The 21,962-nt window shown below is 43.3% G+C and overlaps 1 protein-coding gene across 1 annotated transcript in view; it reads right to left on the bottom strand.

The window, feature by feature from the left end:
- Window positions 1–21,962, bottom strand: part of FGF13 (fibroblast growth factor 13) — a 252,795-nt gene that overhangs the window by 56,394 nt on the left and 174,439 nt on the right. Inside the window, exon 3 of the mRNA XM_085325521.1 lies at window positions 5,227–5,337. Coding sequence (XP_085181647.1) covers window positions 5,227–5,337 — 111 coding nt within the window. The remainder of the gene's footprint in view (window positions 1–5,226; window positions 5,338–21,962) is intronic.

Below are 21,962 nucleotides of genomic sequence, written 5' to 3'. Positions count from 1 at the left end.
TTTTTTTTTTCCATAAATTTATACCAAATTTAGTAAACATTCTTTACCAAAAGAAAAAGCAAGACAAAATTCAGAAAAATTAAAACACATCATTAGCATCTCAAAATGTTTCAGAATTCATCTCTTATTTTCAAGATGAAAATGGATTTGAAAAAATAGAGCTAGATAACTTCAAAATGAAATGAAATGATAGCATAGTCTTCAGATCGAGTCCTAAATCTGGGCTTTCAAAATTAAGCTGCTTCATATGTTCTGCTTGCATTTATGCTCCTATACATTCTAACAACGGTAGTGTATCTAAGTAGAGAAATCTCCCCTCTAAAAATGAAAATACTGATTTGCGTTACTGATTGTAACTGGCAAATTAAAAAAAATAAGCAAAGCCCTGCCATAGCTTAAATTTGTGGCTATATCAAATTGAATACAAGTAATAATCAGGCTGAATTCTGTTTGATAGGTAGAATTAGAAATAAGTGAGGAGTGTTAAGAAAATTTTCAAGAGCTGTTAGCATAACCCAAAGCATCTCCTTCCAGAACTACTGTATAAATGCAGAGTTAGGATGAGGTAATGCTAAGCTGACTCTTTCCAGTGGTTTATTACATGGTGTAAAATTCTGGTCTGCTTCAGGCTGAATTTTGGCATTTATGGTCTCTGTCCAAAGACAATTTAAAACTGAGTTATGAATTTGAAATATTTTTTCCTATTATTTGCAAAAGTATAAGCTAAGAATTGTAACYCTTTATACGTTCCCTTTTCAGCTTGACAAATCCCAAATGGTCATATTTAATTAAAAGAAAATTTGCAGCCTACTAGCATCCGACAGCTCCTAAATTCTGCGGGGCTGTCAAGACCATATCAAAAAAAAGAAAGGAAAAAACAAACAAACAAAACCCTACTTTAAGAGAGGCAAGGCCAGAAACTAACATTGTGGAACGGGGATGACTGGATAAATTCTGGTGGAGAGAGGCACAGCACCCCTAATTGCTGCAGAAGAGGGGCTCTTCGCTGGAGCAGCCAGCTGGCCCCTGGACTCCCTGTGCTGCCTGGGTTGGTCTCAGCCTCCTGGCCCTGGGAAGCCAGGCACCACAGGCTTTCCCGCGTGCGAGCGGCCGAGACCCCCTTCCACAGCCCGTGTTCTCCTGGGACTTCACTGGTCCAGCCCACGYGGCTGGGACACGCTGCTCTGAAGCCACGGTACCTCGAAATGTTGCATACTCTCCTCCGTGCTTTCTGTACGATGGTCCTGAATAGCAGAGCTAGCGGAAACGTTCAGCACAAACAAATGCAGGAGATCATAAAACTGCATCTATGGTTTTCTCGCCCTCTCATAGGCACAAGAGGGCAGGCAGACACGAACACACGTAAATCTTCTTCTCAGGCTCATCCAGCACAGAAAGGGCTTTCTCATCACTGAAACAAAACTCTCTACTTCTTTCCAGTTTTTGGCAAAYGAAACATGGATTTTCAATACGGGAGTTGCTCTGTTATGGATTTCTTACTCTATCAAATATTTGAATTYATTTGCAGGAGAAAATATTCTCTGACTTGGTAAATGCTTCCTTAGAGAGCCACTCTTTTGCAGTCCAATCCCGAAAAGCAGCACCTGATCTCCATGCAGGCAGTGCAGCACAATCTAGACTTCAGTACCTAGGTAGAACCTGGAGATCTCTTCTGAAAGGTACTCTCTTAATGCCATATTTACTAGCAGGGGAAGCACTTAGGTATTTTCAGCAGGAGGCAACGTGGATGGGCTCCACTGTAAACAGTGCTGAGAACCTGTCGGTAAATCAGCTGAGGACAGGACAAAGCCGAGGGCAGTGAGAAAGACGCAGCTCACAGCTCGGCGTCGGACAGCAAAACTAGCTCTCTTCTGCTTCTTCCCTCCATGCCACACCACAGCAAAGTCCGTGTTCGGACGAGACTTCCCTTGCACCCCTCTCCAATGCTTTGCCCAATTTCTGTAACACTGCGAGGGGCCTGGCCACGAAGTGCGAACACTTACGGGACCCAAGCCAGAGCCATGCAGCACCTGCTCTGCAAGCACTCACCACCGCAGACAACAGGAACAAGATGCTATTGCACTGACCCTCACGTGGACTGGTATGACAGAAAGGGTGGCAAAAAAGCCCAAGCAAAAGGAACCGTTTGCTTCTATGATCAGTTTGCAGTAGCATAAAACAGTACTAAACTATTTGCATCCTAGCTTTTCCTATTACATTCATAGTGTGTAAAATAAGGACATAATATCCACTGTAATGAAAAACTTGGTGATGCCTAAGGGAGAGATGATCTTTGCTACAGGCATTGTGCAGTATAAGCTGACAGGGAATGAGCTGCAAAATAGAGAGGCAGCCAGCTCCAGTTGGATGTACTAATGTACACATTACTGCGAAGCCTATACTGTCCTTAGCTTGGCCACCTGGACCTTCACACACTTTCTGCAGGATATAATTTCCTACATATTTATTTTATAAGTCTTCAAATCTCTTTGCCATGCCAAAATTAGGGAATAAATTCTGCCTTGATTTAAAACCTTGCCCTATTTAACACATCTAATGAGGCAAAATCTGGTTTTGAGCCAGGAAATCCTTTCCATGAGGCATTTCCTCAAATTACACAGACTCTTGGCTAAAACTGGGGCCTAGCAAATACTACAACTCCTCAGCTTCGTATTTCCCTTCCTGTCTCAGCTGTGCTCCAAGATCTCAGCTTTCTTTTCAACTCCTTGCAGTTTTGGATACAATCTTAGATGCAGGAGCCCTGTGGGAAGCAGTGGGTCTGCAGAGCTTGAAATAATTGCTCCCTTGTTGAGAGCCAAAGGGGATCTTTAGGCAAACCTCCTACTCAGCTCTAGAAACCAAACGGCTCAGAAGCTGGATTCTGAACACCAGCACATGCAGGGGAGGCAACAGAAATGAAAGGTTTTCCTGAGAGAGCAGATGAACTACTGCTACAGTTTGCTCCAAGAAATGCAATTGCAGAGCCCTGGCCCTGTATTTCTGCTCTGCTGGCCACAGCTGAAGGGGTCTGAGTTTGAGGATGCTCTCCTTACTGTTAAGTGGAGTTACAATMATCTCCCTGCAATGCTAAGCAAATGCTCCCCAAACAAAAGTTCAGTACGGGAGACAAAAGGGAGCAGCGATGGTTTCCCTCAAGGGTGCAACGAGAAGAGGGAATGGACTGGAGAAAGGGTCCCTTTGCCTTTGGAGGGGCTTAGGAGTCCTATGGGCCAAGTGAGAAACATCTCTGCAGAGATCAGGAGAATGGATGTTAGAGGGCCTGATCTGCTTAATATTCATGTGAGCAAGGCTTTAGAGGAAGCCCGTCATACAGACTCTGATCCATAATATAAGTCAGCCTCTCTTACTAATGCCATTCGAACAAATTCAGGCCTGGAGGACACTTAGCTCTATATACTTATCTTGCATGAAACAAGAACATACAAAAATGAATGTGTTTTTTATGATAAAACCTTCTATTTTCTGAATGCTTAGATACTGCAGCCCAGCTGCAACCATTTCTGGGATATGTCCATTATATTTTAAGTATTAAGCATYTTGGAAGACTGGCTTACAACAAGAACTTTATATGATTTATTTGTAGCCTGTCAGGTTATGGTAAATTTAAGGGCACAATGGAACTAAAGTATCTTAAACTGAAACAACTGTAAGAGTGTCAGAAGAACAGATTCCCACAAATTTTACCTTGTTTARAATATCAGAGCCTCTATTAAAAGAATTCCAGGAAAAGTATTTCAATGAAATAATCTCTTGAGAAATAAGCTGTAAATTTAGGTATTTGCCTGGTACATTAAAAATTTGTAACAACATCATGCATCATTAGAAAAAGTAAGGTTTGCCTATTCCACCTCCTCCTTTTTAAGATAATAAATAATTATTCTAAACAATCTTTACTATTTGTTTTTAAACTATAAATATCAAATCAATTACTTGAAAGAACAGCAGCATTAAGATCTACAGGGTTGATGCTTAGAGCAGGTTTTGTGGTCCAGTCCCACCGAGCATGCCAATGGAACAGCAGCATCCACTCGGCGCTGCACTCCTGCTCTCTGTGCACCTTCCCCATGGGTGAGACAGGACCTCGCACCAGACCTCGGGCATCCTTACAGATCCTACACGTGTGCTTTGCCTTATGCCCAGCACCTTCAACAGCTGCAGAAGAGCGATCTTCTATCAGCATAACTGGATCCCTCATGTCACTGAGAAGTTTACTACTTATTGCATCCCTGTGTTAACAGGGAGCAGGAAAATGATGGGAGCAAGTGATTGGACAAATAAGAYATGATTATTGATTATAATATATGATATTATGTTCTAGTTCTAGCTCTACTATATTTTAGTRCCCGGTAAAAATGAAATGATGTTTCACCTGCAAATACTTTTTAATATTAAAAGAGGATATTTCAATCAGTGCCTTCCAGTAAAGATGTTTGTCAAAAAGAAGGGTTGCTTATCGATTTTCTGGTTTATTGTCTAAACAGCCTGAAATACTTTCTCAATCTCCTTGCTTCTCATAATTCCTTCTTCAGAGCAAAAGCGTAGTTTAAGCTAAACTTAACAACTATGTGAAACAGATTTTATTTACACACACTAATTGTACGCTTTCTCTCTTTTCTTGCTTTCTATTAATTCTCCAAGTTGTAAAATATATATATAAATATATTTAAAGCCGTTTCACAGAAAAGCCAGCGGAAAACTGGTTGGATGCTAAAGTCATAACTAAGCTTAGAATTAGCAGAAGGGATAAAAAAAATAATGGGGAAATGTGAACTTTAAAACGATGATGAATTCTCATTATCTGGAATAACGCAGCGTGGTTTGAATGAGCCCTGTTTAAGAGCGGAGATAGCGTTATTCTATTTCAGGCACTTTGAGTAGGCGAGCAAATTTTCTATGTCGGAGAAAAAAAATCTAATAAAATCCAAAGGACAGCAACGAACTTCTCTAGATTACCATGGAGATAACATTTGCATTGTTTGTCATACGTKTCATCATCACCTTCGCTACTTCATTATTTTCATAAGTGATTTTTATTTGCATTTCTTTCAGACCCAGGAAGTCTGAAAGACTTCTGCGCAGCGTGCAAGGTGTTAATGCTGCTTCCACTCACTCAGTCATCCTAGGACACCAATGTTTAGAGGACCTATATGGAAAGAAGGAGACACCACAATTCACAAACACACCATTTATTCTGATGTCACTTACTATAACTACTGTCCTCCTCTTTTGTTCCATCAATTGTTCCATCTGCTTGCAACTGCAAGTGGTATCCTTGCCTGCTGTATAGCTTTGTTACTATACCTTTAAGCTGAGGCTCTGTAAGAAAACAATAGTGAGATTAATGTGGGAAATCAGGATGTGCAGTTCCAAGAGAGCGGGATACTAAAACAAACCTCCTAGTTTCTTTTTGAGAATGAGGTAGGAAAAAGACCCGAGACAAAAGCAGGGCAACCAGCTTTGCAACACTTCTCCTTTAGGCTGAGATCAGATTTATGTCTAGAAAATCAATTGCCAAAATGATTAAATGCCGCTTTCTATTGTTATGTAGGTAGCACATTAAAATCTGCTTCCAGCAAATGCYGACAGCATGCTGTTTGGCTTCAGGAGCTCAGCCCTATCTCATTTAAGATTAGGGATGTGCTGGCAAAGAGCATATTCTGCCTTTTAAAAAAGGTGTGATTTCTTAAATGGAGAGGAAAAAAAGAACTACTAAGATAGCGCTAACAAGAGCCGTAGTGACAGTTGAGAGCCTAAATATATAGCAGCAAACGTTTACGACAGGAACTGCTGCAGCTCTAATAAACAAACCCCCAATCTTCGCTGCTCCAAAGAGTACAGAGCATCCAAAGTGATAAACTACTCAATGAACATATGGAAAATGGAGGGGGGAAACCCTGAAATCCAACAACGTGTGGAACTGCAAAATAAATATTACCATAAGGGTTGAGGTAATTACCTCATCAGCTAGAAGAAGAAAGATCAAAACAACACACAGTCTGGATATTTTTTTTTCATAATCATCCTCATATCCACAGTTAGAAAGTGAAATATTTCAGATCATTTTAGATCATTCTAGATCAAAAAGTAAACAACAACAGGATTTGCTGTCATTTAAAGAAAATATTCAAGTAATGCACCAAGAGTAATTGCAGGAAAAAAAAAAAAAAACCAAAAAAGGTCTACTTCCACTGAATCCCAATGACATCTGCATTGTAGCCATTTCACACAATTATGCTAGTCAGGAGGTGATGCATTCTTCGCAGCTCACTCCAAAGCAACTTAATTCAGAAACAAATGCACTGTGAAGATAGCATGTGTCATTTCACTGCAAACTTCCCATGCCTGGATAAGACTTCTTGTGCTTATAATGAAAGAAATTAGAGGAGCTCTGCTACTGTGTTTCATTTTAATAGGAGCTGAAGGTGTAAAGCTTACAACAGTTTGCATAATTATATTACTTCCTATTAGCAACCTTTAATAAGTGTACACAGAAAACGAACCCAGCCACCACTCTGGCTTTTTAGCAATAACACATGGCAAAGCTGCTTGCAGATTTGGAGCGAGGCCCCTCTTCTGTGGCTGCTGAGAAACACAGGCAGGTTAAGTGGCTAACAGCATCAGTGTCTCAGCACAGCAAAGCAAGAGGAACTTTGGGGAGGGGGGGGGCTTGCTCCTGCCATGTGCAAAAACCACTGGGATCAGGGACTGAGCCCTTGTGCCTGATCCTCGGCACCGCTGGTGCAGAGAACCGTGCTTGCAGGAGGCTCCTAGGAAGGGACAGGGCACCAAAGCAAAACTCTGGAAGGCGCTAGCAAAAGCAAAAAGCCTCTTCTCCCGCAAACATTACTGSCAAATAATAAAGCAAGGCAGAGGCAGGCTACGAAGCAGGAAGACAAACCCAGATCCTAAAGCTGCTAAGTTATTGAACGTACAGAGAAGGAATACACGACTGGAGGAGGCGTGCATGGGGAACTTCCCCTGCTAGCATCTCCCCCACAAATAAATCACGTGTGTTTGTGTATGTGTAATGGAGAGACAGACTATTGAGTTACCRGAACACGGGTGGACACGTGTGTGTGAGGCAGAAAGCACCTGTGTTAGCCAAATAAAATGGATGAACATGAGTGGGGAAGGGATTGGTACTCACATCTACCAGACTATGAAGCCAGGAGTGAAAACACCTGCATGTTAATTTTAATTTTTAGTAGCCTGAGCCCCGCTTTCCCCACGTCTGCTGCGCATCATAGATTGCATTAAATGAAACAAAACCACCCCCTAAAYGTGTAACCCTTGCCAACCTGGTCGCCTTCTTCGCCTTTTCTTGGAGCCAAAGAGTTTGACCCTGGAAAACACGTTCAACTTGTTCTTGTCGCAGCTTCCCTTGCTCTTGCTGGGGCTGTTGACACACTTGCAGGCATTGGACTTCTCCCGCTCCCTGGCTTGTCTCTTCTGGCGGATCAGGGAGCTGGCGATGGCTGCGGCCATGGCCGCCACGGCCCCGACGGCTCAGGTGCGCGGGGTCTGCTCGCCGGCCGCGGGCACCGCAGCCAGCATCGCGACCCCGCGCCCGCTGCCGACTGGCTCCGGAGCAACGCAGGCACCGGTGGGATGCTCGCACCGGAGCCCCGGCTTGGGATGCAACAGTTTAGCCGACGCGGTTCGGTCGGCTGTGAATCTCCCCTTCTGATTTTCCGATGCTTTGTTATTCCTCCCAGCTTCTGGCAGCGGAAAGTTTGCAGGCAGAGATGAGTGTTTTGAAGGAGACTGAGCAGCTCACTTGCAGGGCATCCCTCCGAGCTTCTCCAGGCGCGCTATTCGCACGCAGGCACAGCACATCCACTTGGTGCAAGATCATCGCATCTCTGCCTGGCCCCGGTTTCTCCAGTGAACTTTTCTCCCCCCACCCACCCTCCCCGTCCAGAGCCCAGCAAACACCTGCGAGGCTCCAGCAGGGTCTGTCCTGTTGCAGGGGCTTTCCGGACCCTTTTTCCTCTTCTCCCTTAAGCAGACATCCAAAGTAATCAGCAACAGAGAGGCGGGGAGGGGGTGCTGGTGCCCAGAGCCTCRGCTGCCTGCTTCTCCATGCCTCAGGAAGCCTTCTCCCCTCGGATCCTTACAGGTGCTGCCGGCAGCGCAGCCTCCCCTCTGAGGRCATGCTTGGCTTTTGCGTTGCAACACTTGCAAGCGCTCGGTAAACAGCAAGAGCTCCCCTGACGCCTCGCTGCCAGCAGCACCAGCGCCGGCACTGCAGCAGCAGTAGTCTTCAGGCAGCGAATGCACGCACACACCGGCTCGCGCGCACCCCGGGAGCTGTGCGCTGGCTACAGAAACGTGGCAACGCAGCAAGCTCCTTATCACCACCCTCCCCTCCCTTCCTCCTCCTCCTCCTCCCTCGGGGCGGCTCTTTGTGCAGGGAGGTGCAGGAGAGGCCCCAGGGAGCCGGGCAAAGGCAGGCAGGGGACAGAGGCACCCCGGCTGCCCAGGGGTCCCTGCCGGCACCAAAGCTGCCTCCCGCGGAGGCGCAGACACCCAAGCAGACGTGACTGTGATAAGCAAACACGCGTCGCCGGGGCTTCAGCCGAGCCGGGCCACCTGGCCAGGCAGCAGGACAGCAGCACAGGTAGGCAGGTGGTGGGGACACGCTGACCCCCTGCTTTTGCCCTAGCCTTGCAGGAAGGTTCCCCCTCCCCTTCTGCCTCATTGATTTATTGGAGGCTTTTTGCCTCTCTCTTTTCTCCCTCCCCCAACCTGCTCTCTAAGATACAATTTTCTAGCAGAGACTAGAAAACCTATTTCCTTGCAATTTCCACGTTCCCTCCTTTGCCTCCCTGTTCCTTAGTCCCCAGACCCACTCTCATGGCAGCAGGGGTTATTTGCCCCTGGCCAGCTGGGCCAGCAGGGCAAAGCCAGGAGTGCCAGGCTCGAGCTATCAGGGGCCAGGTGGCGAAGGAATGGGCTGCATGAGCAGACAGAGGACCTGGGGCCAACAGCAGTGCCAGGAGCACGGGAGCCATGCAGAGGAAGGGGCAGCTGCAGGCAGACAGGGGAAGGCGGCTCTGCTACTCCCTGGGCACCCCTGAGGCCAGTCAGGGCTGGGAATGGGCTCAGGTTATAGCCCCCTCCTTAGAGATGGGAGAGCTTTGTGCAAGAAACAGGAACCAGCAAGTCAGTCTCCAGCTCGCTGGATGCAGAACCTGCCTGCATGCACATCCCAGCATAGAGGAGGGCAGGAGATCCTTGGGGTCCCCTGGAATCTCTCCCATTGCTCTTTAGAGCACTGTCAATGGTTGGAGCCTCCAAAAGGCTAATTCAATAAGAAATAAGACAGGGATGTGTAAACCCTGGRGCCAAACAACTATCCAGACAGTTTATCCTAGAGGCAGAGGGGCTTCACAGTTGCTCAAGGATGCTGCAGCAGGGTGGTATATCCTGTGAGCTGGATCCTTGCCATAGCTGAGCCCAGAAGAGACCTGGAGGTCCAGCTGAGCCTCGGAGTTAAGCGTCCTCAGCGCCAATGTTCACTGAGTTCAACCCCAGGGCTTCCTCTGGGCTCTAAGGATGGGACACGAAGAGGCAGAGCCTCCCACACGTGTGGTTCATTGTCACAGTGCATGGTTTCAGGTACGCCCCAGAGGTACGTCCGATCAGTGGCCAGTCCCCAGCCTGCTGATGGGGCAAAGACAGGCTCCCACAGGCAGCACYGCAAGAAAAGCATCTAAGGGGGAGCTCCTCAGGGGGACCATGGGAGCACTTCTCTCCACAGTAGGCACTTTATGGAGAGCACTTCTACTTTAATCAGAGGTACCCATGCGCCTTCTTCRCATTTCTGCCTCTGCCAGGCTTTGCAGTGTATGTGCCTCTTCCTCTCACACATGCCCATGGAAAAGCCACATGTCCTCTCTTCCCTTCTTGGGCTACACCCTACCAAAACAGGTGCACACAGAAGACCATGTCACGCCATTTCTTCACTTCAAAAAGCTCAGTTAATGTGCAGTTCACCGTACCTCTGCAATCATTACTTGCAGTCACAGGATTAGAAATAGCTCACAGTGGATCCTCATGCTTCCTCCATCTGGAATTTCTGCCCCGGTAAAACATACCACATACCTATGCCTTACCTACAGAAATGCCCATAAGGTACAAATTCTGAAGATAATGTCTAACTGAAACCACAATGTGGCCTAAAACCTTGACTGCTKATAGAGTATATCAAATCAGCAGTCCCACATACCCATCCACAATGCCTTTTTTCTGTAAGATGCATGCGTATACATATAATACCCATACTTTCCTTCATTTTCATGAGGTGCTTTATGATGTCCAAATATTCACATTAAATAAACACTCCTAATTTCTTATTTAAGCTAAACAGTAGTGTAAAAATAACTGTAATTCACAAGTTCCACCACTACACTCGTCTGCCAGTTCACATAAGACACGTGAAATCCAACCTAAGAGACAGCCAGTTGGATATTATTAGTAATAACTCATCCTACTCAACTCACCAATAATAGACTATRAATTTTGCCATCTCTCCATTTCCAGTACGGTCACAAGACTGATCTTCCTGAGGCTCACCCATTATTTTATAAAAATTTTCAGTCTGAAATGCAGTATTTGATCTTCAGACCAAAGTGGAGCTACCTCTTTGTGATCCATCCTATACATCATGTATTTCATTTTCAGAACAGATAACTAGAACTCAGAATTCAGCCTACCTTGAAAAACCTGGGGAAAAAGCAGTATATAAAAACAGTATTTATGATACTGTCAAGCCAACATTCTAGTCTGCTTACTTGAAATCCATAAAGAAAATTCATTTGCATAAATGTTCCTTGACAAATAACTAAAGAGAGGAATTAAAAATAGCATATATGCATAATCAGATTTAAGTTTCAAAAAACAGTCATCCAGATTTTCTGCATGATCAGCCTCTCCATCTATAGGTACTCCTACAAACATGTCTTCATTTACTATAAATGGCTTGTGAAAATACAGATCCTATTGGGAAAATGCCTTTGGTACAGGACCAGTCTTTGGACTGCCTCAATTTTACAAATACAAAAACTTGAAGAACAGCTTTCCAGCTTTCTTTTATTTGAACAGCAAGAATTGTTCACTCTCATCCATGCTAAAAAGGTAACATGAAATAAGAYAGCAGTCTAAACCACTTTTTGAACATAGAAGGCAGCCACAAATGCCTTGAACATACGTCCTCTTTCTTTTTGTGTGATTATTGTAACTAAGCAGACTTAAAACTGAAGAGAAACTTCAGCCTCATCTCAGTCAAGAATTAAGCATCTCTAAAGAAATCAAGATGGGACAGATCTGGAGGACTGTGAATCTGGTACAGTTAGTGTCAGAGACAGGGCAGTGTCCTGACCCAGAGCTGGGAGCTGACCTAGCAGCAATTCTACTATTTTCAAGTGGACAAAGATCTCGCCCACTATAATATACTCGAGCCCTCAGAAGTTGACTGGTTTAGGTAAAAATAAAGGCTGCAATTTCAATGTCCCAAACCAGAATTGGCTCTCAGATTAATATAGAACATGATTTTCAGCCAAAACGCATGCCACCCTCACTRTCTGGCTCCTGCATGAAAAAGCATCAAAACACTATCATTGGCCCAAAGCGCAGATTGAGTATCATTGGTCATTTTAACAGATTAGAGGAAATGCTCCATCTCCTTGAATCATTTGTACTGTGGCTGCTCCCAGAGCACTGCTGTTTTTCGTAAGTTTGAATCTATCCTGAGCGCCTGTGGGCAGTGCTGTCATGAAACAAACACCAAGTTTTGACAAGGTGCAGAGGCTTCGTAGCACACGTACAGGTGCCTGTTGCAGGCAGCGCGTTGCCTGCGAACAGGGGAACTTCCTTCCCCCCACCCAACTGATCACATATCCTATCTCAACACATGAATGTCAACAGATGCGATCAAGTGTAAAGCAGCATATCGATGTAGCATTGCTGTCAGAGAATGAAATGTGGAGGAGAGACAGCACTTTCTGGCTGCTTGTTAAAATGAACTGGTGATTGGCATGTGAGTTTACCATGTCACTCGCTCAGGGACCCAACCTCCTCTCTGCCTTATAGTGATCCTCGTGACACATTCCCATAAAGGAGTGGCTCACTGCCAGTCCCTTGGGTCAAAATATCCTGCCCTCAGACTAAACAGTGTGTTCAATTATTTCCTCTTCCCCTATAGATAAGCATAAACATATGAATTCAGAGATTTATAGTAGGCCCTATATAAACAAGTAGATGCTGAGAAAAACATGCACTGAGTGAAAATGGAGACCAGAAGAAAAATCAGAACCCCATTCTACACCTCAGGTCAGTGCAGCACAACACTCAGATCRCCTCTCCACGTTTACAAGGTTGAAGCCTTGTGTGACAACAAAATTTCAGCCTGGCATCAGATGTCAGGCTCTTGTGACATCAAGTAACATGCCACTGCTGTCACAGAATAAGCAGAATAAGAAAAAGCTTCAGAGTCAAACCCAGGGACTATTTCTACTGCCAATACTCCCAACAAGTAGAGAACTATTTTCTGAAAAGTGCCACCAAAATCACTGCCCTCCCTTTTCAGATCGAGATAAACAAGACTTCATCCAGTCGGCGATGACACAGCAGCACTGAGGCCCCCAGTGACTTTTTTCTCTTTTAAGTAAACAGAATTACTATTCACCAGGAAACAGAGCTGTTCAGACCCAAGACTTGCATCACTTAGCTCCTCCGTGAGACATCCCATGGAAATGACTCAGCCTTTCTTCTGCAGCCAGCTCCGTGGCTGGCCAGTGGCTCTGCAGAATGGGAAATGCTGTGATGTTCCCTGCTTCCTTTCTGTGGGAGGAAAGAGTACAGTTTCCTGGCCAGTTCATTACCCCAGAAAGCCTAATTTTACCCCCTGTTTAGCAGCAGATTTAAGCTAAGTTGAGAGGTCATCTAGAGGTTTATTTTTACGTGCAAGGTGGYAAGCAGCATTTCTGGAAGGACTGGGCCTTCAGGCAGCTCCAGACCAAGGGCTCAATTTTGATGATATTTTAGAAAACAGACCAACTGGGATCCCTTAAAGTTAACCTTAATAGTAAGCATTCACTTTAATAACCAGCTTTATATCAGCTGTATTTCTGTATCTTTACACAAGACCGTAAGGCACTTGTAAGTGGTGAAATGGATGTTCTTGTGTGTGCCTGTGCCATGCATCTTTTCAAAAGCACGCCTTGCTGTCCTATTAGGAACAGATTAAAAACAAAATAAATTCCTGTGACACCAGTGTAGACATGCTGATTGGACTCATTTGTACAAGAGCTCACTCCTTGCATGCATGGAAGCACATTCCATGCCACAGTCCAAGGGAGTAGGTGGCTGATAGAATTTTGTCTTCTCAAATTGCAGAATCATGTATCCCAATACCAGCCAGAGACCCCTGGGTGTTCCCCACTACWGAATAAATCTGTGGCGCACAGGGCTGGATGTGCAGAAATTGGGCCCTACCCAGCAGAGAAGCATATTCTTATTCAGAAGCATGAGAGTCATCTCATTAAGACTACCAAGATATTTAAAAAATAATTATGCACCTAATGCATTACAAAAGGTTCTCATAGGCTGATCCTATTCTCTTACCAGACCTGCATGTTTGCTAGGACAAGTTTCATTGACTTAGACAAGAATTAAGGCCTCTTCATAGCGACTTACCCTCCTTGCTGAATGCTCAGGATGGCCAATACACATTAGATCGAGAGCAACAGTTTCCTCTCAGATTCTCAGAGAAATTTTTCATCTTCTCTGCCCCTTCCCAGCTGCAAACTCTGATTCCTTTTGACTGTTTCAGTCAAAACTGGATTTGATCTGCCCTGGTGGAGCAGACATTTTTGGAAAAGGAGGGCATTGTTTGACGGTATAACACTGAAATAGTTTTGCCTAGGTTAATCCATATTCAGTCATYTCAAAATGTCAACCACAAAAGATAGTCTATCCGGTGCATAAAAGATCAGTGCCAATCACCTGGGAAAGGTCACAGAACAAACACAAGAGATCAGCTCCCAGCACTCTGTACACTCCCAAATTAGGGAAACATTATTCCGGTGCCTCCAGGTGCCCAACCTGAGCCAGGAACTTGCAGCAGCAATCGGCCAGCTTCTCTCTGCCCACCACAAAAGTATAGCAAATACACTTGAGAGCCTCCTGCATCAGTGTGTGCAGAAACTTGTTCATGCCCCTCACAGCATGATGACACTCAGAAGCATCAGTGTAAATGACAGCATATCATCCTTGAAATATTTACATCTCAGCATAGGACACACTAGACGTGGGTTTTATGCCACTATCAAACTTAACATAAGGCCGCTTTACTACACGACAAAATACCATAAACAGTCCTTCACAGATGCAGAACAAGTTGCCTGGGGAACATCACATTCATTACTCAAACAGATCTTTTTCCATCATTTCACAGATCTGATAATTCATCCTCTGTCAAGAGCTTGACAAAAACAAACACTCACTAAGTTTCCACTGAGTTGGAGCTTCTATAAGGTTTCCTCCTGTCACCTGCACCCAAGCATTGCCACTGACTTCTCAGGGACACAATTTTTGCTTTGCTTAGAAGCTAAGTTTTCCCTACTGCTTGACTTCACAGGACTAGAGAGTCCAATTCTCTGCAGCCATGTGATGGATGCCAAGCTTACTGCTTCCTGTTGCTGTGTTAATGATCTGAGACCCATCTGTTTTCTAAGAATGAAACCAAATTATCTGGGCTGAGATCAGAAGACCTGGTAACAGTTTTCTGCGACTTTCACCTGACTGCAGAGATTATAGCATCAAGTTCAAAGGAGAATGTGAACAGTCAGTCACAGATGAAATGAACTTTGAGCAAAAAAGCCATTTCTTAGATGGAGGCAGTGCTTTCCAAGAGCTGGAACCCCTTATAGGGCAGCTATTTCCGTAAATGTGCAAGTGGGGCTTTGCTCTGCTCACTATCGTGGAACTGGAACCCGTTTACCTGAGCAAAAAATGCTAGTCTCATTTTTCTACTAATCAGATGGAAGATGCAACTTTGAGGATTAGGAAAATGGTCCAAAAGCTAAAACTTCCAGATTATATGCTCTATTCATCAGGTAATAATGGTGATAAAACAAAGTCTATCTCACCCAACTTCAGTAGTGTAAAAGTAAGGTTTTTCTAAGCTCATCTGAGCCAACTATCTTGACTGTACAGCCAAGAAAAAAGTTTCAGACTGCTGCATTTATACCCATTCAACCTAACCTCCATCCAAAAAGCACCATTATCTTCACAGCTGCATAAAGGAAAATACTATCTCTATCTTACTGAGGTATCCTTGGGGGGTGGGAGGCGATTGAGACTATCATCTACCTTATAATTTCTATCTACTATATTTRTAATAGATTAATCTATGAATCATCATAGATCATCATCAAAAAATAATTAACATCCACCTAGCTCAGTCTCTTGTTTCTGGCAGTGCTCAGAAACAGATGTGAAAATAAAAACTGGCCAAGTACTCACACACACTACCAATCCTCCCTTGCCCCCAAGACATATCTTCCAGCAACTGGCCCTCATATCTTAGCAGAAACTGCTGCCAGCAACAGTAGATCAAAGATTACATCTATAAATAGCATGGGAAATCTTAGATGGAAAAAAGCAACATATGATAAGTAGAAATATATTCATTAGCATATGCTAGAAGCTTTTTTTTTTTTTTTTTGTGAGCAACACTCACAAGAAACATTGCCTAGCAAAACGGGAACAAAGACCACCAGCCAGCATTCACCATATTGGATTTAAATAGGTCTGAAGCATGAAGACCAGAACAATTGTGTGTGCAATTTATATATCAGCAGATTAGAAGAAATTCAGAGAAATCAATTCAGAGACGGACGCTGATGGTAGAAGATCTGCTACTGCTCCTGATTTTCACATTGACTGCATACATTTCYGGGGAGTCAGACCTCATCAGAAAGCATGGAAAGATTTTGTTACTCTGCAAAGAAACAATGTTTAGAAATCAGAGGAATAGATGTGATGTTGCCCCAGCTAAGCACTGTTATTCTATTGGTTATGACAGGAACACATTTGCTTGTGCAGAGCGYGAGTAACTGTAGCTGCATTTTTTAACTGCAAATCACCTTGAAGGCAGTAGATTAAGCTTCAGAAGTTGGTACAAATACAATATTCAGATTTTAATTAACTGACCTACCCATGCGTATGGCCTTAGCTACTCCCCAATCCTACATGCTAAACATGAATTGGACTTGTTCAGACCTCTGCAAATATGGGTTCTACGCTCATAATCCAGGACTTCAACACAGGATGAAGTTGCCTCTCTTCCTGCCTCTCTTCCCAACTCACAGATATGGGTCAAATCAAGATATTTCAACAATGCTGAGTTCCACAAACACTGGAGATTCAGAGCAAAGCTGCTAATGCTGGAAGAACTTTTACCACTTTCAGTCCTTCCTTTCTTTCCATCTCTRTAACACATGAAATGTCTTACTCGGTGACTATATTTTTAAATCATTATTGCTACAAATTTTAGCCCACTTAAAAAGTTCTGATGTAAGGTCGTTTCAGGAGATTTTAGGTATAATACGAAGTTTCTTCATATTATAGCGTACAGGAAGTACGCTGCAGAACAATCCGTAAACAGTTACGAGATAAACAAACAGCTCCGACTTCCAGCACTTTCAGCAGCACACCCCAAGGCATGGCACCCGCGCTAAAACCAGAAGCAAGAGGGACACCTAGAGCTGGTTCCTGTCACTGCCGCAGCAAGGTCATTCACCGCCCGCGCCGGTTTCCTTTCGGTCACCGGCGATGTTTCATCACAGCGGCCGTACGCGGCGCCCCGCGGCCGCGGTGAGCGGCGGGCTCCCGCGTGCGCCCGGCAGGCGGGGGCGGGCCGGGCGCTCTCCGCGGTGCTGATCGGCCCCGGCCGGCCGCGCCCTGCCCGCTCGCTGCGGCGCTCCCAGACCTCCCAGCACCGGCTGGGGGGTGACCGAGCCCCCCCTCCCCGGCCTTTCCACAGGGTTTGTTCCCGCTTCATAACCAGCCAGCAGCACCTCTTTTGTGGACTGCGGTTAGGACGCGTGCTACAGAAAAGCCGCCCTCCGGCAAACGCTGCGATTGCTTCAGAACCGCTCTCACACTAACTCACCGTTTTCAYAAAGCAAGAGCAAGGCATTTAGTAGTTAAAAACCTAGATTGCACATTAACTGACTACATCATGTGAACACTTAAAAAAAAAAAAAGTTAAAACACTGCAGATTGTTTATTTCACATTCTATACTCATCGTTATTTAGGTTTACTAGATTAATTTCAAGGAGAAAAAAACATGGATGCCGCATGCAGTGTCATAGAAGTTGCTTACGGATTGTATTGCATTATTTCAAATAAAGAATGATATATGTCCTAGAGAATACAGTTAATATCTAACCCTCCGCACACACTGCTAATCAGATTATTGTTTTATATTGGGGCATTTTCCAAGAGTCCTTGAATTCGTTTTTCTCTTCTAGCCACAGGGCGTTGGTTCTTCCAATAATCTAATCATTTCGTATATGAAATGCAGAGAATATTTTTTCACTTTTAAGAAAAATAACTTACACCATCACGAGYCTTTAGCTAAAATATTTGCAAAAGAATACAGAAATGCTGACGTTGTTATTAAAAAAGATTTTCAAGTTATAAACACCACAACAAGATTGTTTTTAGTTAACGTTAGCACAGTACTCTCATGCAAGGCAATAAGAACAGAACTGGAATTATTGTCTTTTTTCTTTAAAGCAAGAATTAACTTTATACCTGTTACAACATTTGGGTACAAGATTCACTGAATATGAAGCAGAGACACTTAAAAGGCCATAAAATAAACCAAACATGCTACATTTGAAATACTTTAAACAAGAGAATAAATTTGCCAGTTCAGTAGTATACTCGGTAGYATATTCTGTATATCTACATTTCCAGTCAGTTATCAACAATAACTCTTGCCTTAAATAGTGTACTTTAAAGTAACCAAACAAAATTGATGCAAAGAACTATTACATTCTTTGAATAAATATTAAGCTTTAATTTCTTTACATAGCTTATCGTCTCTACATAGGATTACTGCCAGGAAAGACTTTCTAGTTTTTCATTTAAAAACATCGCTCAAATACATCTTACCTGAATACGACTTTCTTAACCCCAAAGCCATGCTTCCTTACAAGCTGCTCCTACCCAGACAATTGCAGTCTACATTTGGAGCAGACACACAGGGAGTAGATCAGAGAAAGTTTAAGGCATATTTAAAGTATTCTCTAAGGTACTGGCCAGAAACATCAAACCCATACTCGCGGTATAGAGAGATCATTAATGGGCATTAGTGACAGGCCATTATGACTTTCAGAGATCATTAAAGATTCATAATGTAGCAGTATTGTTCTGGCAACATCTAACTATTTCTTGGACATAAATGTACACTTCTCCTACATGATTTACTTAAACTTATTATTTTTGAGTGTCAAATTTTATTTTCTGTCTCCTAGAATTACAGAGAAYGTCTGTAACAGGATACCGTGGTACATTACGCCAGCCATAGGAGTCTGGTGCTCAGTTTGGTTGATACCTCTTCTTGYAAGGCATTTTGCAATATGAATGCTCAACAATCCTCATGAGGTAGAAATCATATCATACTTTCTTTATAAAATAAGCTGCACTATTGATGTAGCATAAATGTTACAAGTACAAAAAGCACTTACAAGAATTACATTTGCTAACAGTTCTGAAATAATCACCCTGTAGAYACCTTTTGATATTTTTAATCTCCACTCAAGCATTTTCAGAAAAGCTGCTTTTTTTGACACTTGGATTTAGTGAAAATTATTAATAAGATATTCTAGTTGGGGCCAAAACAGCTATTGCTAATGTAACTTTGAGGAGTGAAACAACCACTGTTATAGTTCAATTGTGTTAATCGAGGGCTGGATTTGAACATTCTGTTCCTGAACTGAGACCTTGTTTAACTTGTCCTTGTTCCRCAAAGCAACTTGAGCCTATGCTCACTTATGACGTAAATTGCTGAGATTTATGCAATTTAGAGGCAGAGTCAGTGTTCAAAATGAAATACCATCTCTAACGTGATTTGGTCATAGTGGAGTCATACAAATACAAGCTGGTATGGAGCAGCTGTTTAAAAGGGCCTTTCCCTCTTCACTGGGAGTCACTGCTCTCCTCCACTAAGACACGTTCACAAGTCACATGTGCACAACCTTGGTTAATTTTGCAGTGCAACACACCAGCATTGTGCATATCCCACTCTGCATATCAGGAGGAAAAGCATCAGATTCCAGCTGAGGAGCAGTAACTTCTTAAATCCTCCTAAGTGACAACTTGCCAACACATGACACTTGCTAAAGATGAGACACAAAAGTCACAGGCAAGTTACCATCTTCCAGAGCCTGGGCTTTAAATACAAAAATGACTACTGAAAGTGATCTAGCCCCTGAAATCACTGAAGCAATTTAACATGTTTTAGAATTTATGCTTCACTGAATCTGGACCTAAAAGGTGAAGTATGTCAATTTACTACTAATAAATAATCTTTCCAAAATAATAGTTAGTGTTTGCTAATTCACATTACTGCTTATATACATTTGGAACTCATGACAAAAAGCATGCAAAAAAGAATCCTGCTGTAAATTCCAGAATTTAAGAATATTTATGCTAAAGAAATATTTTTTCTATTTATTACTCCAGAATCACATAAAATCAAGCTGAGTCTTGCTGATACCCAAATAAATTGTACTATTAAACTTCCCCACTGAATTATTGCTGCCAGGAAACAAGCTGTACCGCACCAAGAAAACTGCAGCGGGCAAAAATAAATTTGAGTCTGAGAACTCTCTCCTTGGAAATGGTACTATTTYCACTAAAAGACAACAGAACCCCACGTGGAGGAGCGTAATAAAGCCTAGCTCTAATTGCCTGCTGAGTGCTGTCAATTTCTAACCACTGACCTCGAGTCGATGGGTTTTATGTCACCATGTCGATTATTGACAAGCAGTCAGAAGCCAACAGTGGCATTGCTTACTCCTTCAAAATTATAAACAAGGTTAATCTGCTCGTAGATGTAGTTCTTTTCCCATAAGCACCAGTCCATAAACCTCCTTTTTGCAAAGCCTGCAGGAATTTGTAATGACAACTCCCCCAAACTTAAACCATTCTCATTAAAATTTAATGACAGTATTCCGTCCTCTTCAGCTACCTCAAGAAGAGTTTAAATGAAATCGGAATCATTTCTAAGGTTGTATACTAAAACTTTTGAGCTGTATACTGAAAATGTAACCTGCGTCCAGCTGACCCCTATTACCGYCTGGTTCTTCATTACATGCCAAGTGGTTTTGTTGTTTTTATTAACAAGAGGAAAATACACCTTGTGTCTAATCTCCACTCTAATCACTTTATGGCTGTTGCGTGTGCTCAGCGCATGGTGAGAGCTGTCTGGCGAAAAGCAACACAGCTCCACTGAGATCCCTCCATGCTGTTGATTTAGACCAGCTAAGACCTTGCCTTGACTACAGCATCTATTACTTCTGTAGAACATCAGTTTAAACAGCAACTACGTACTGTGTACAGGACCTGCAGCAAGAGAAGTGAATGTAGAATTTGTAATAAAAAAGGCATTTCACATTTTATGTATCAACAAAAACCAAGCTGACGTTTGCTATGAAATACCCGTTGCAGATTGTCACRTTATAAGAACTGCAGATGACTAATGAGTAAAGAACTTGCAATGAGAAGAGATGATTTGGAGAGGCTGTTTAATCTACACCTGGCTTTGATTTACAGAAGACAAAAAAATAAATCAAATAACTGAAGATAAATCAATAGGTAGATGAGTTTCACAGGAAAACGGATGAGCAGCAAGGGCAACATACACTATTATCAGTGATAACTGTACTCTGCTAGACATGGAAGTCACGGAAACGACTGTCCAAAACTCAGTTAGTAGAGAGGTAAAGTTAGCAAGAAATAACTGAAACACTGATGTAAGACAGCTCTGGGCAACACAAGAGAGGAAAGGAAAAGGAGCCAGCCTCAAAACTGAAGCTGGGTTGTCACGTTAGTACAGTGCTGTGCTCAAGTTCAGGACTGACTACCCTTGTCACAGCTACACACTAACACAACCACGCAACTGTCCGTTCAGAACAAACCTGTATTTGACTGACTCTGGCATCTGGAGGAGATATTGTGAAGCACTCTTCGGAGCTAGGAGGTATAACTATGAAGCAAAAATGACCAAACATTCAACTCCGACCTGCAGAAACACCAAATGGTCACTATGTTTCTTCAACTCTCCAGGAAAGAGAGAACAAGAGGGAATGGGACAGGGCGCAGGGAGGCGCAGGTGGGTCAGAGGACCAAGGGGAAGATAGTGGGACTGACCGAGTAGACACCAGCATTGCCACGATCAAAGGCACACATCACCACCTGCGCTCATGCTGCTCGAGCTCCTACATGCCACCCAGAACCAGTACGTGAAATGCAAAATTGCAGAGCAAATTGTAGGTGAAGGAATGATTAAAGACACGAAAGAAGAAGGAACAACACGTGCCTGTTAAAGGCAAAGTGTAGCCRGCTGGTTTTACAAAGAGCATGCAGCAAATTTCTGGACCTGGATTTGAGTAGTGCCTCTACAATGACGCTATTTGGAGAAGTCTTCATTAAATTAGAACAAGTAGGGAATAATACAGCTTTAGTAAGGTAAGAGAGGAGCTAGCTATAAACAGAAATAATAGGAACTATACTGAAAGGAGAAGTATCAAGGCCAAGGTAGCAATTCAGGGAGATTTTCAAGGATCAGTCTRGGGATTCATTTTATGTTTGGCTTTCCTTGATGAGCTTGGCTTAGCAAATGATGGAGTTATGAGATTTC

Source organism: Rhea americana, unplaced genomic scaffold, assembly GCF_003343005.1.
Source record: "Rhea americana isolate MKP2758 unplaced genomic scaffold, rheAme1 scaffold_98, whole genome shotgun sequence".
NCBI lineage: Eukaryota > Metazoa > Chordata > Aves > Rheiformes > Rheidae > Rhea > Rhea americana.
This window is presented reverse-complemented; position numbering and strand designations above follow the sequence as displayed.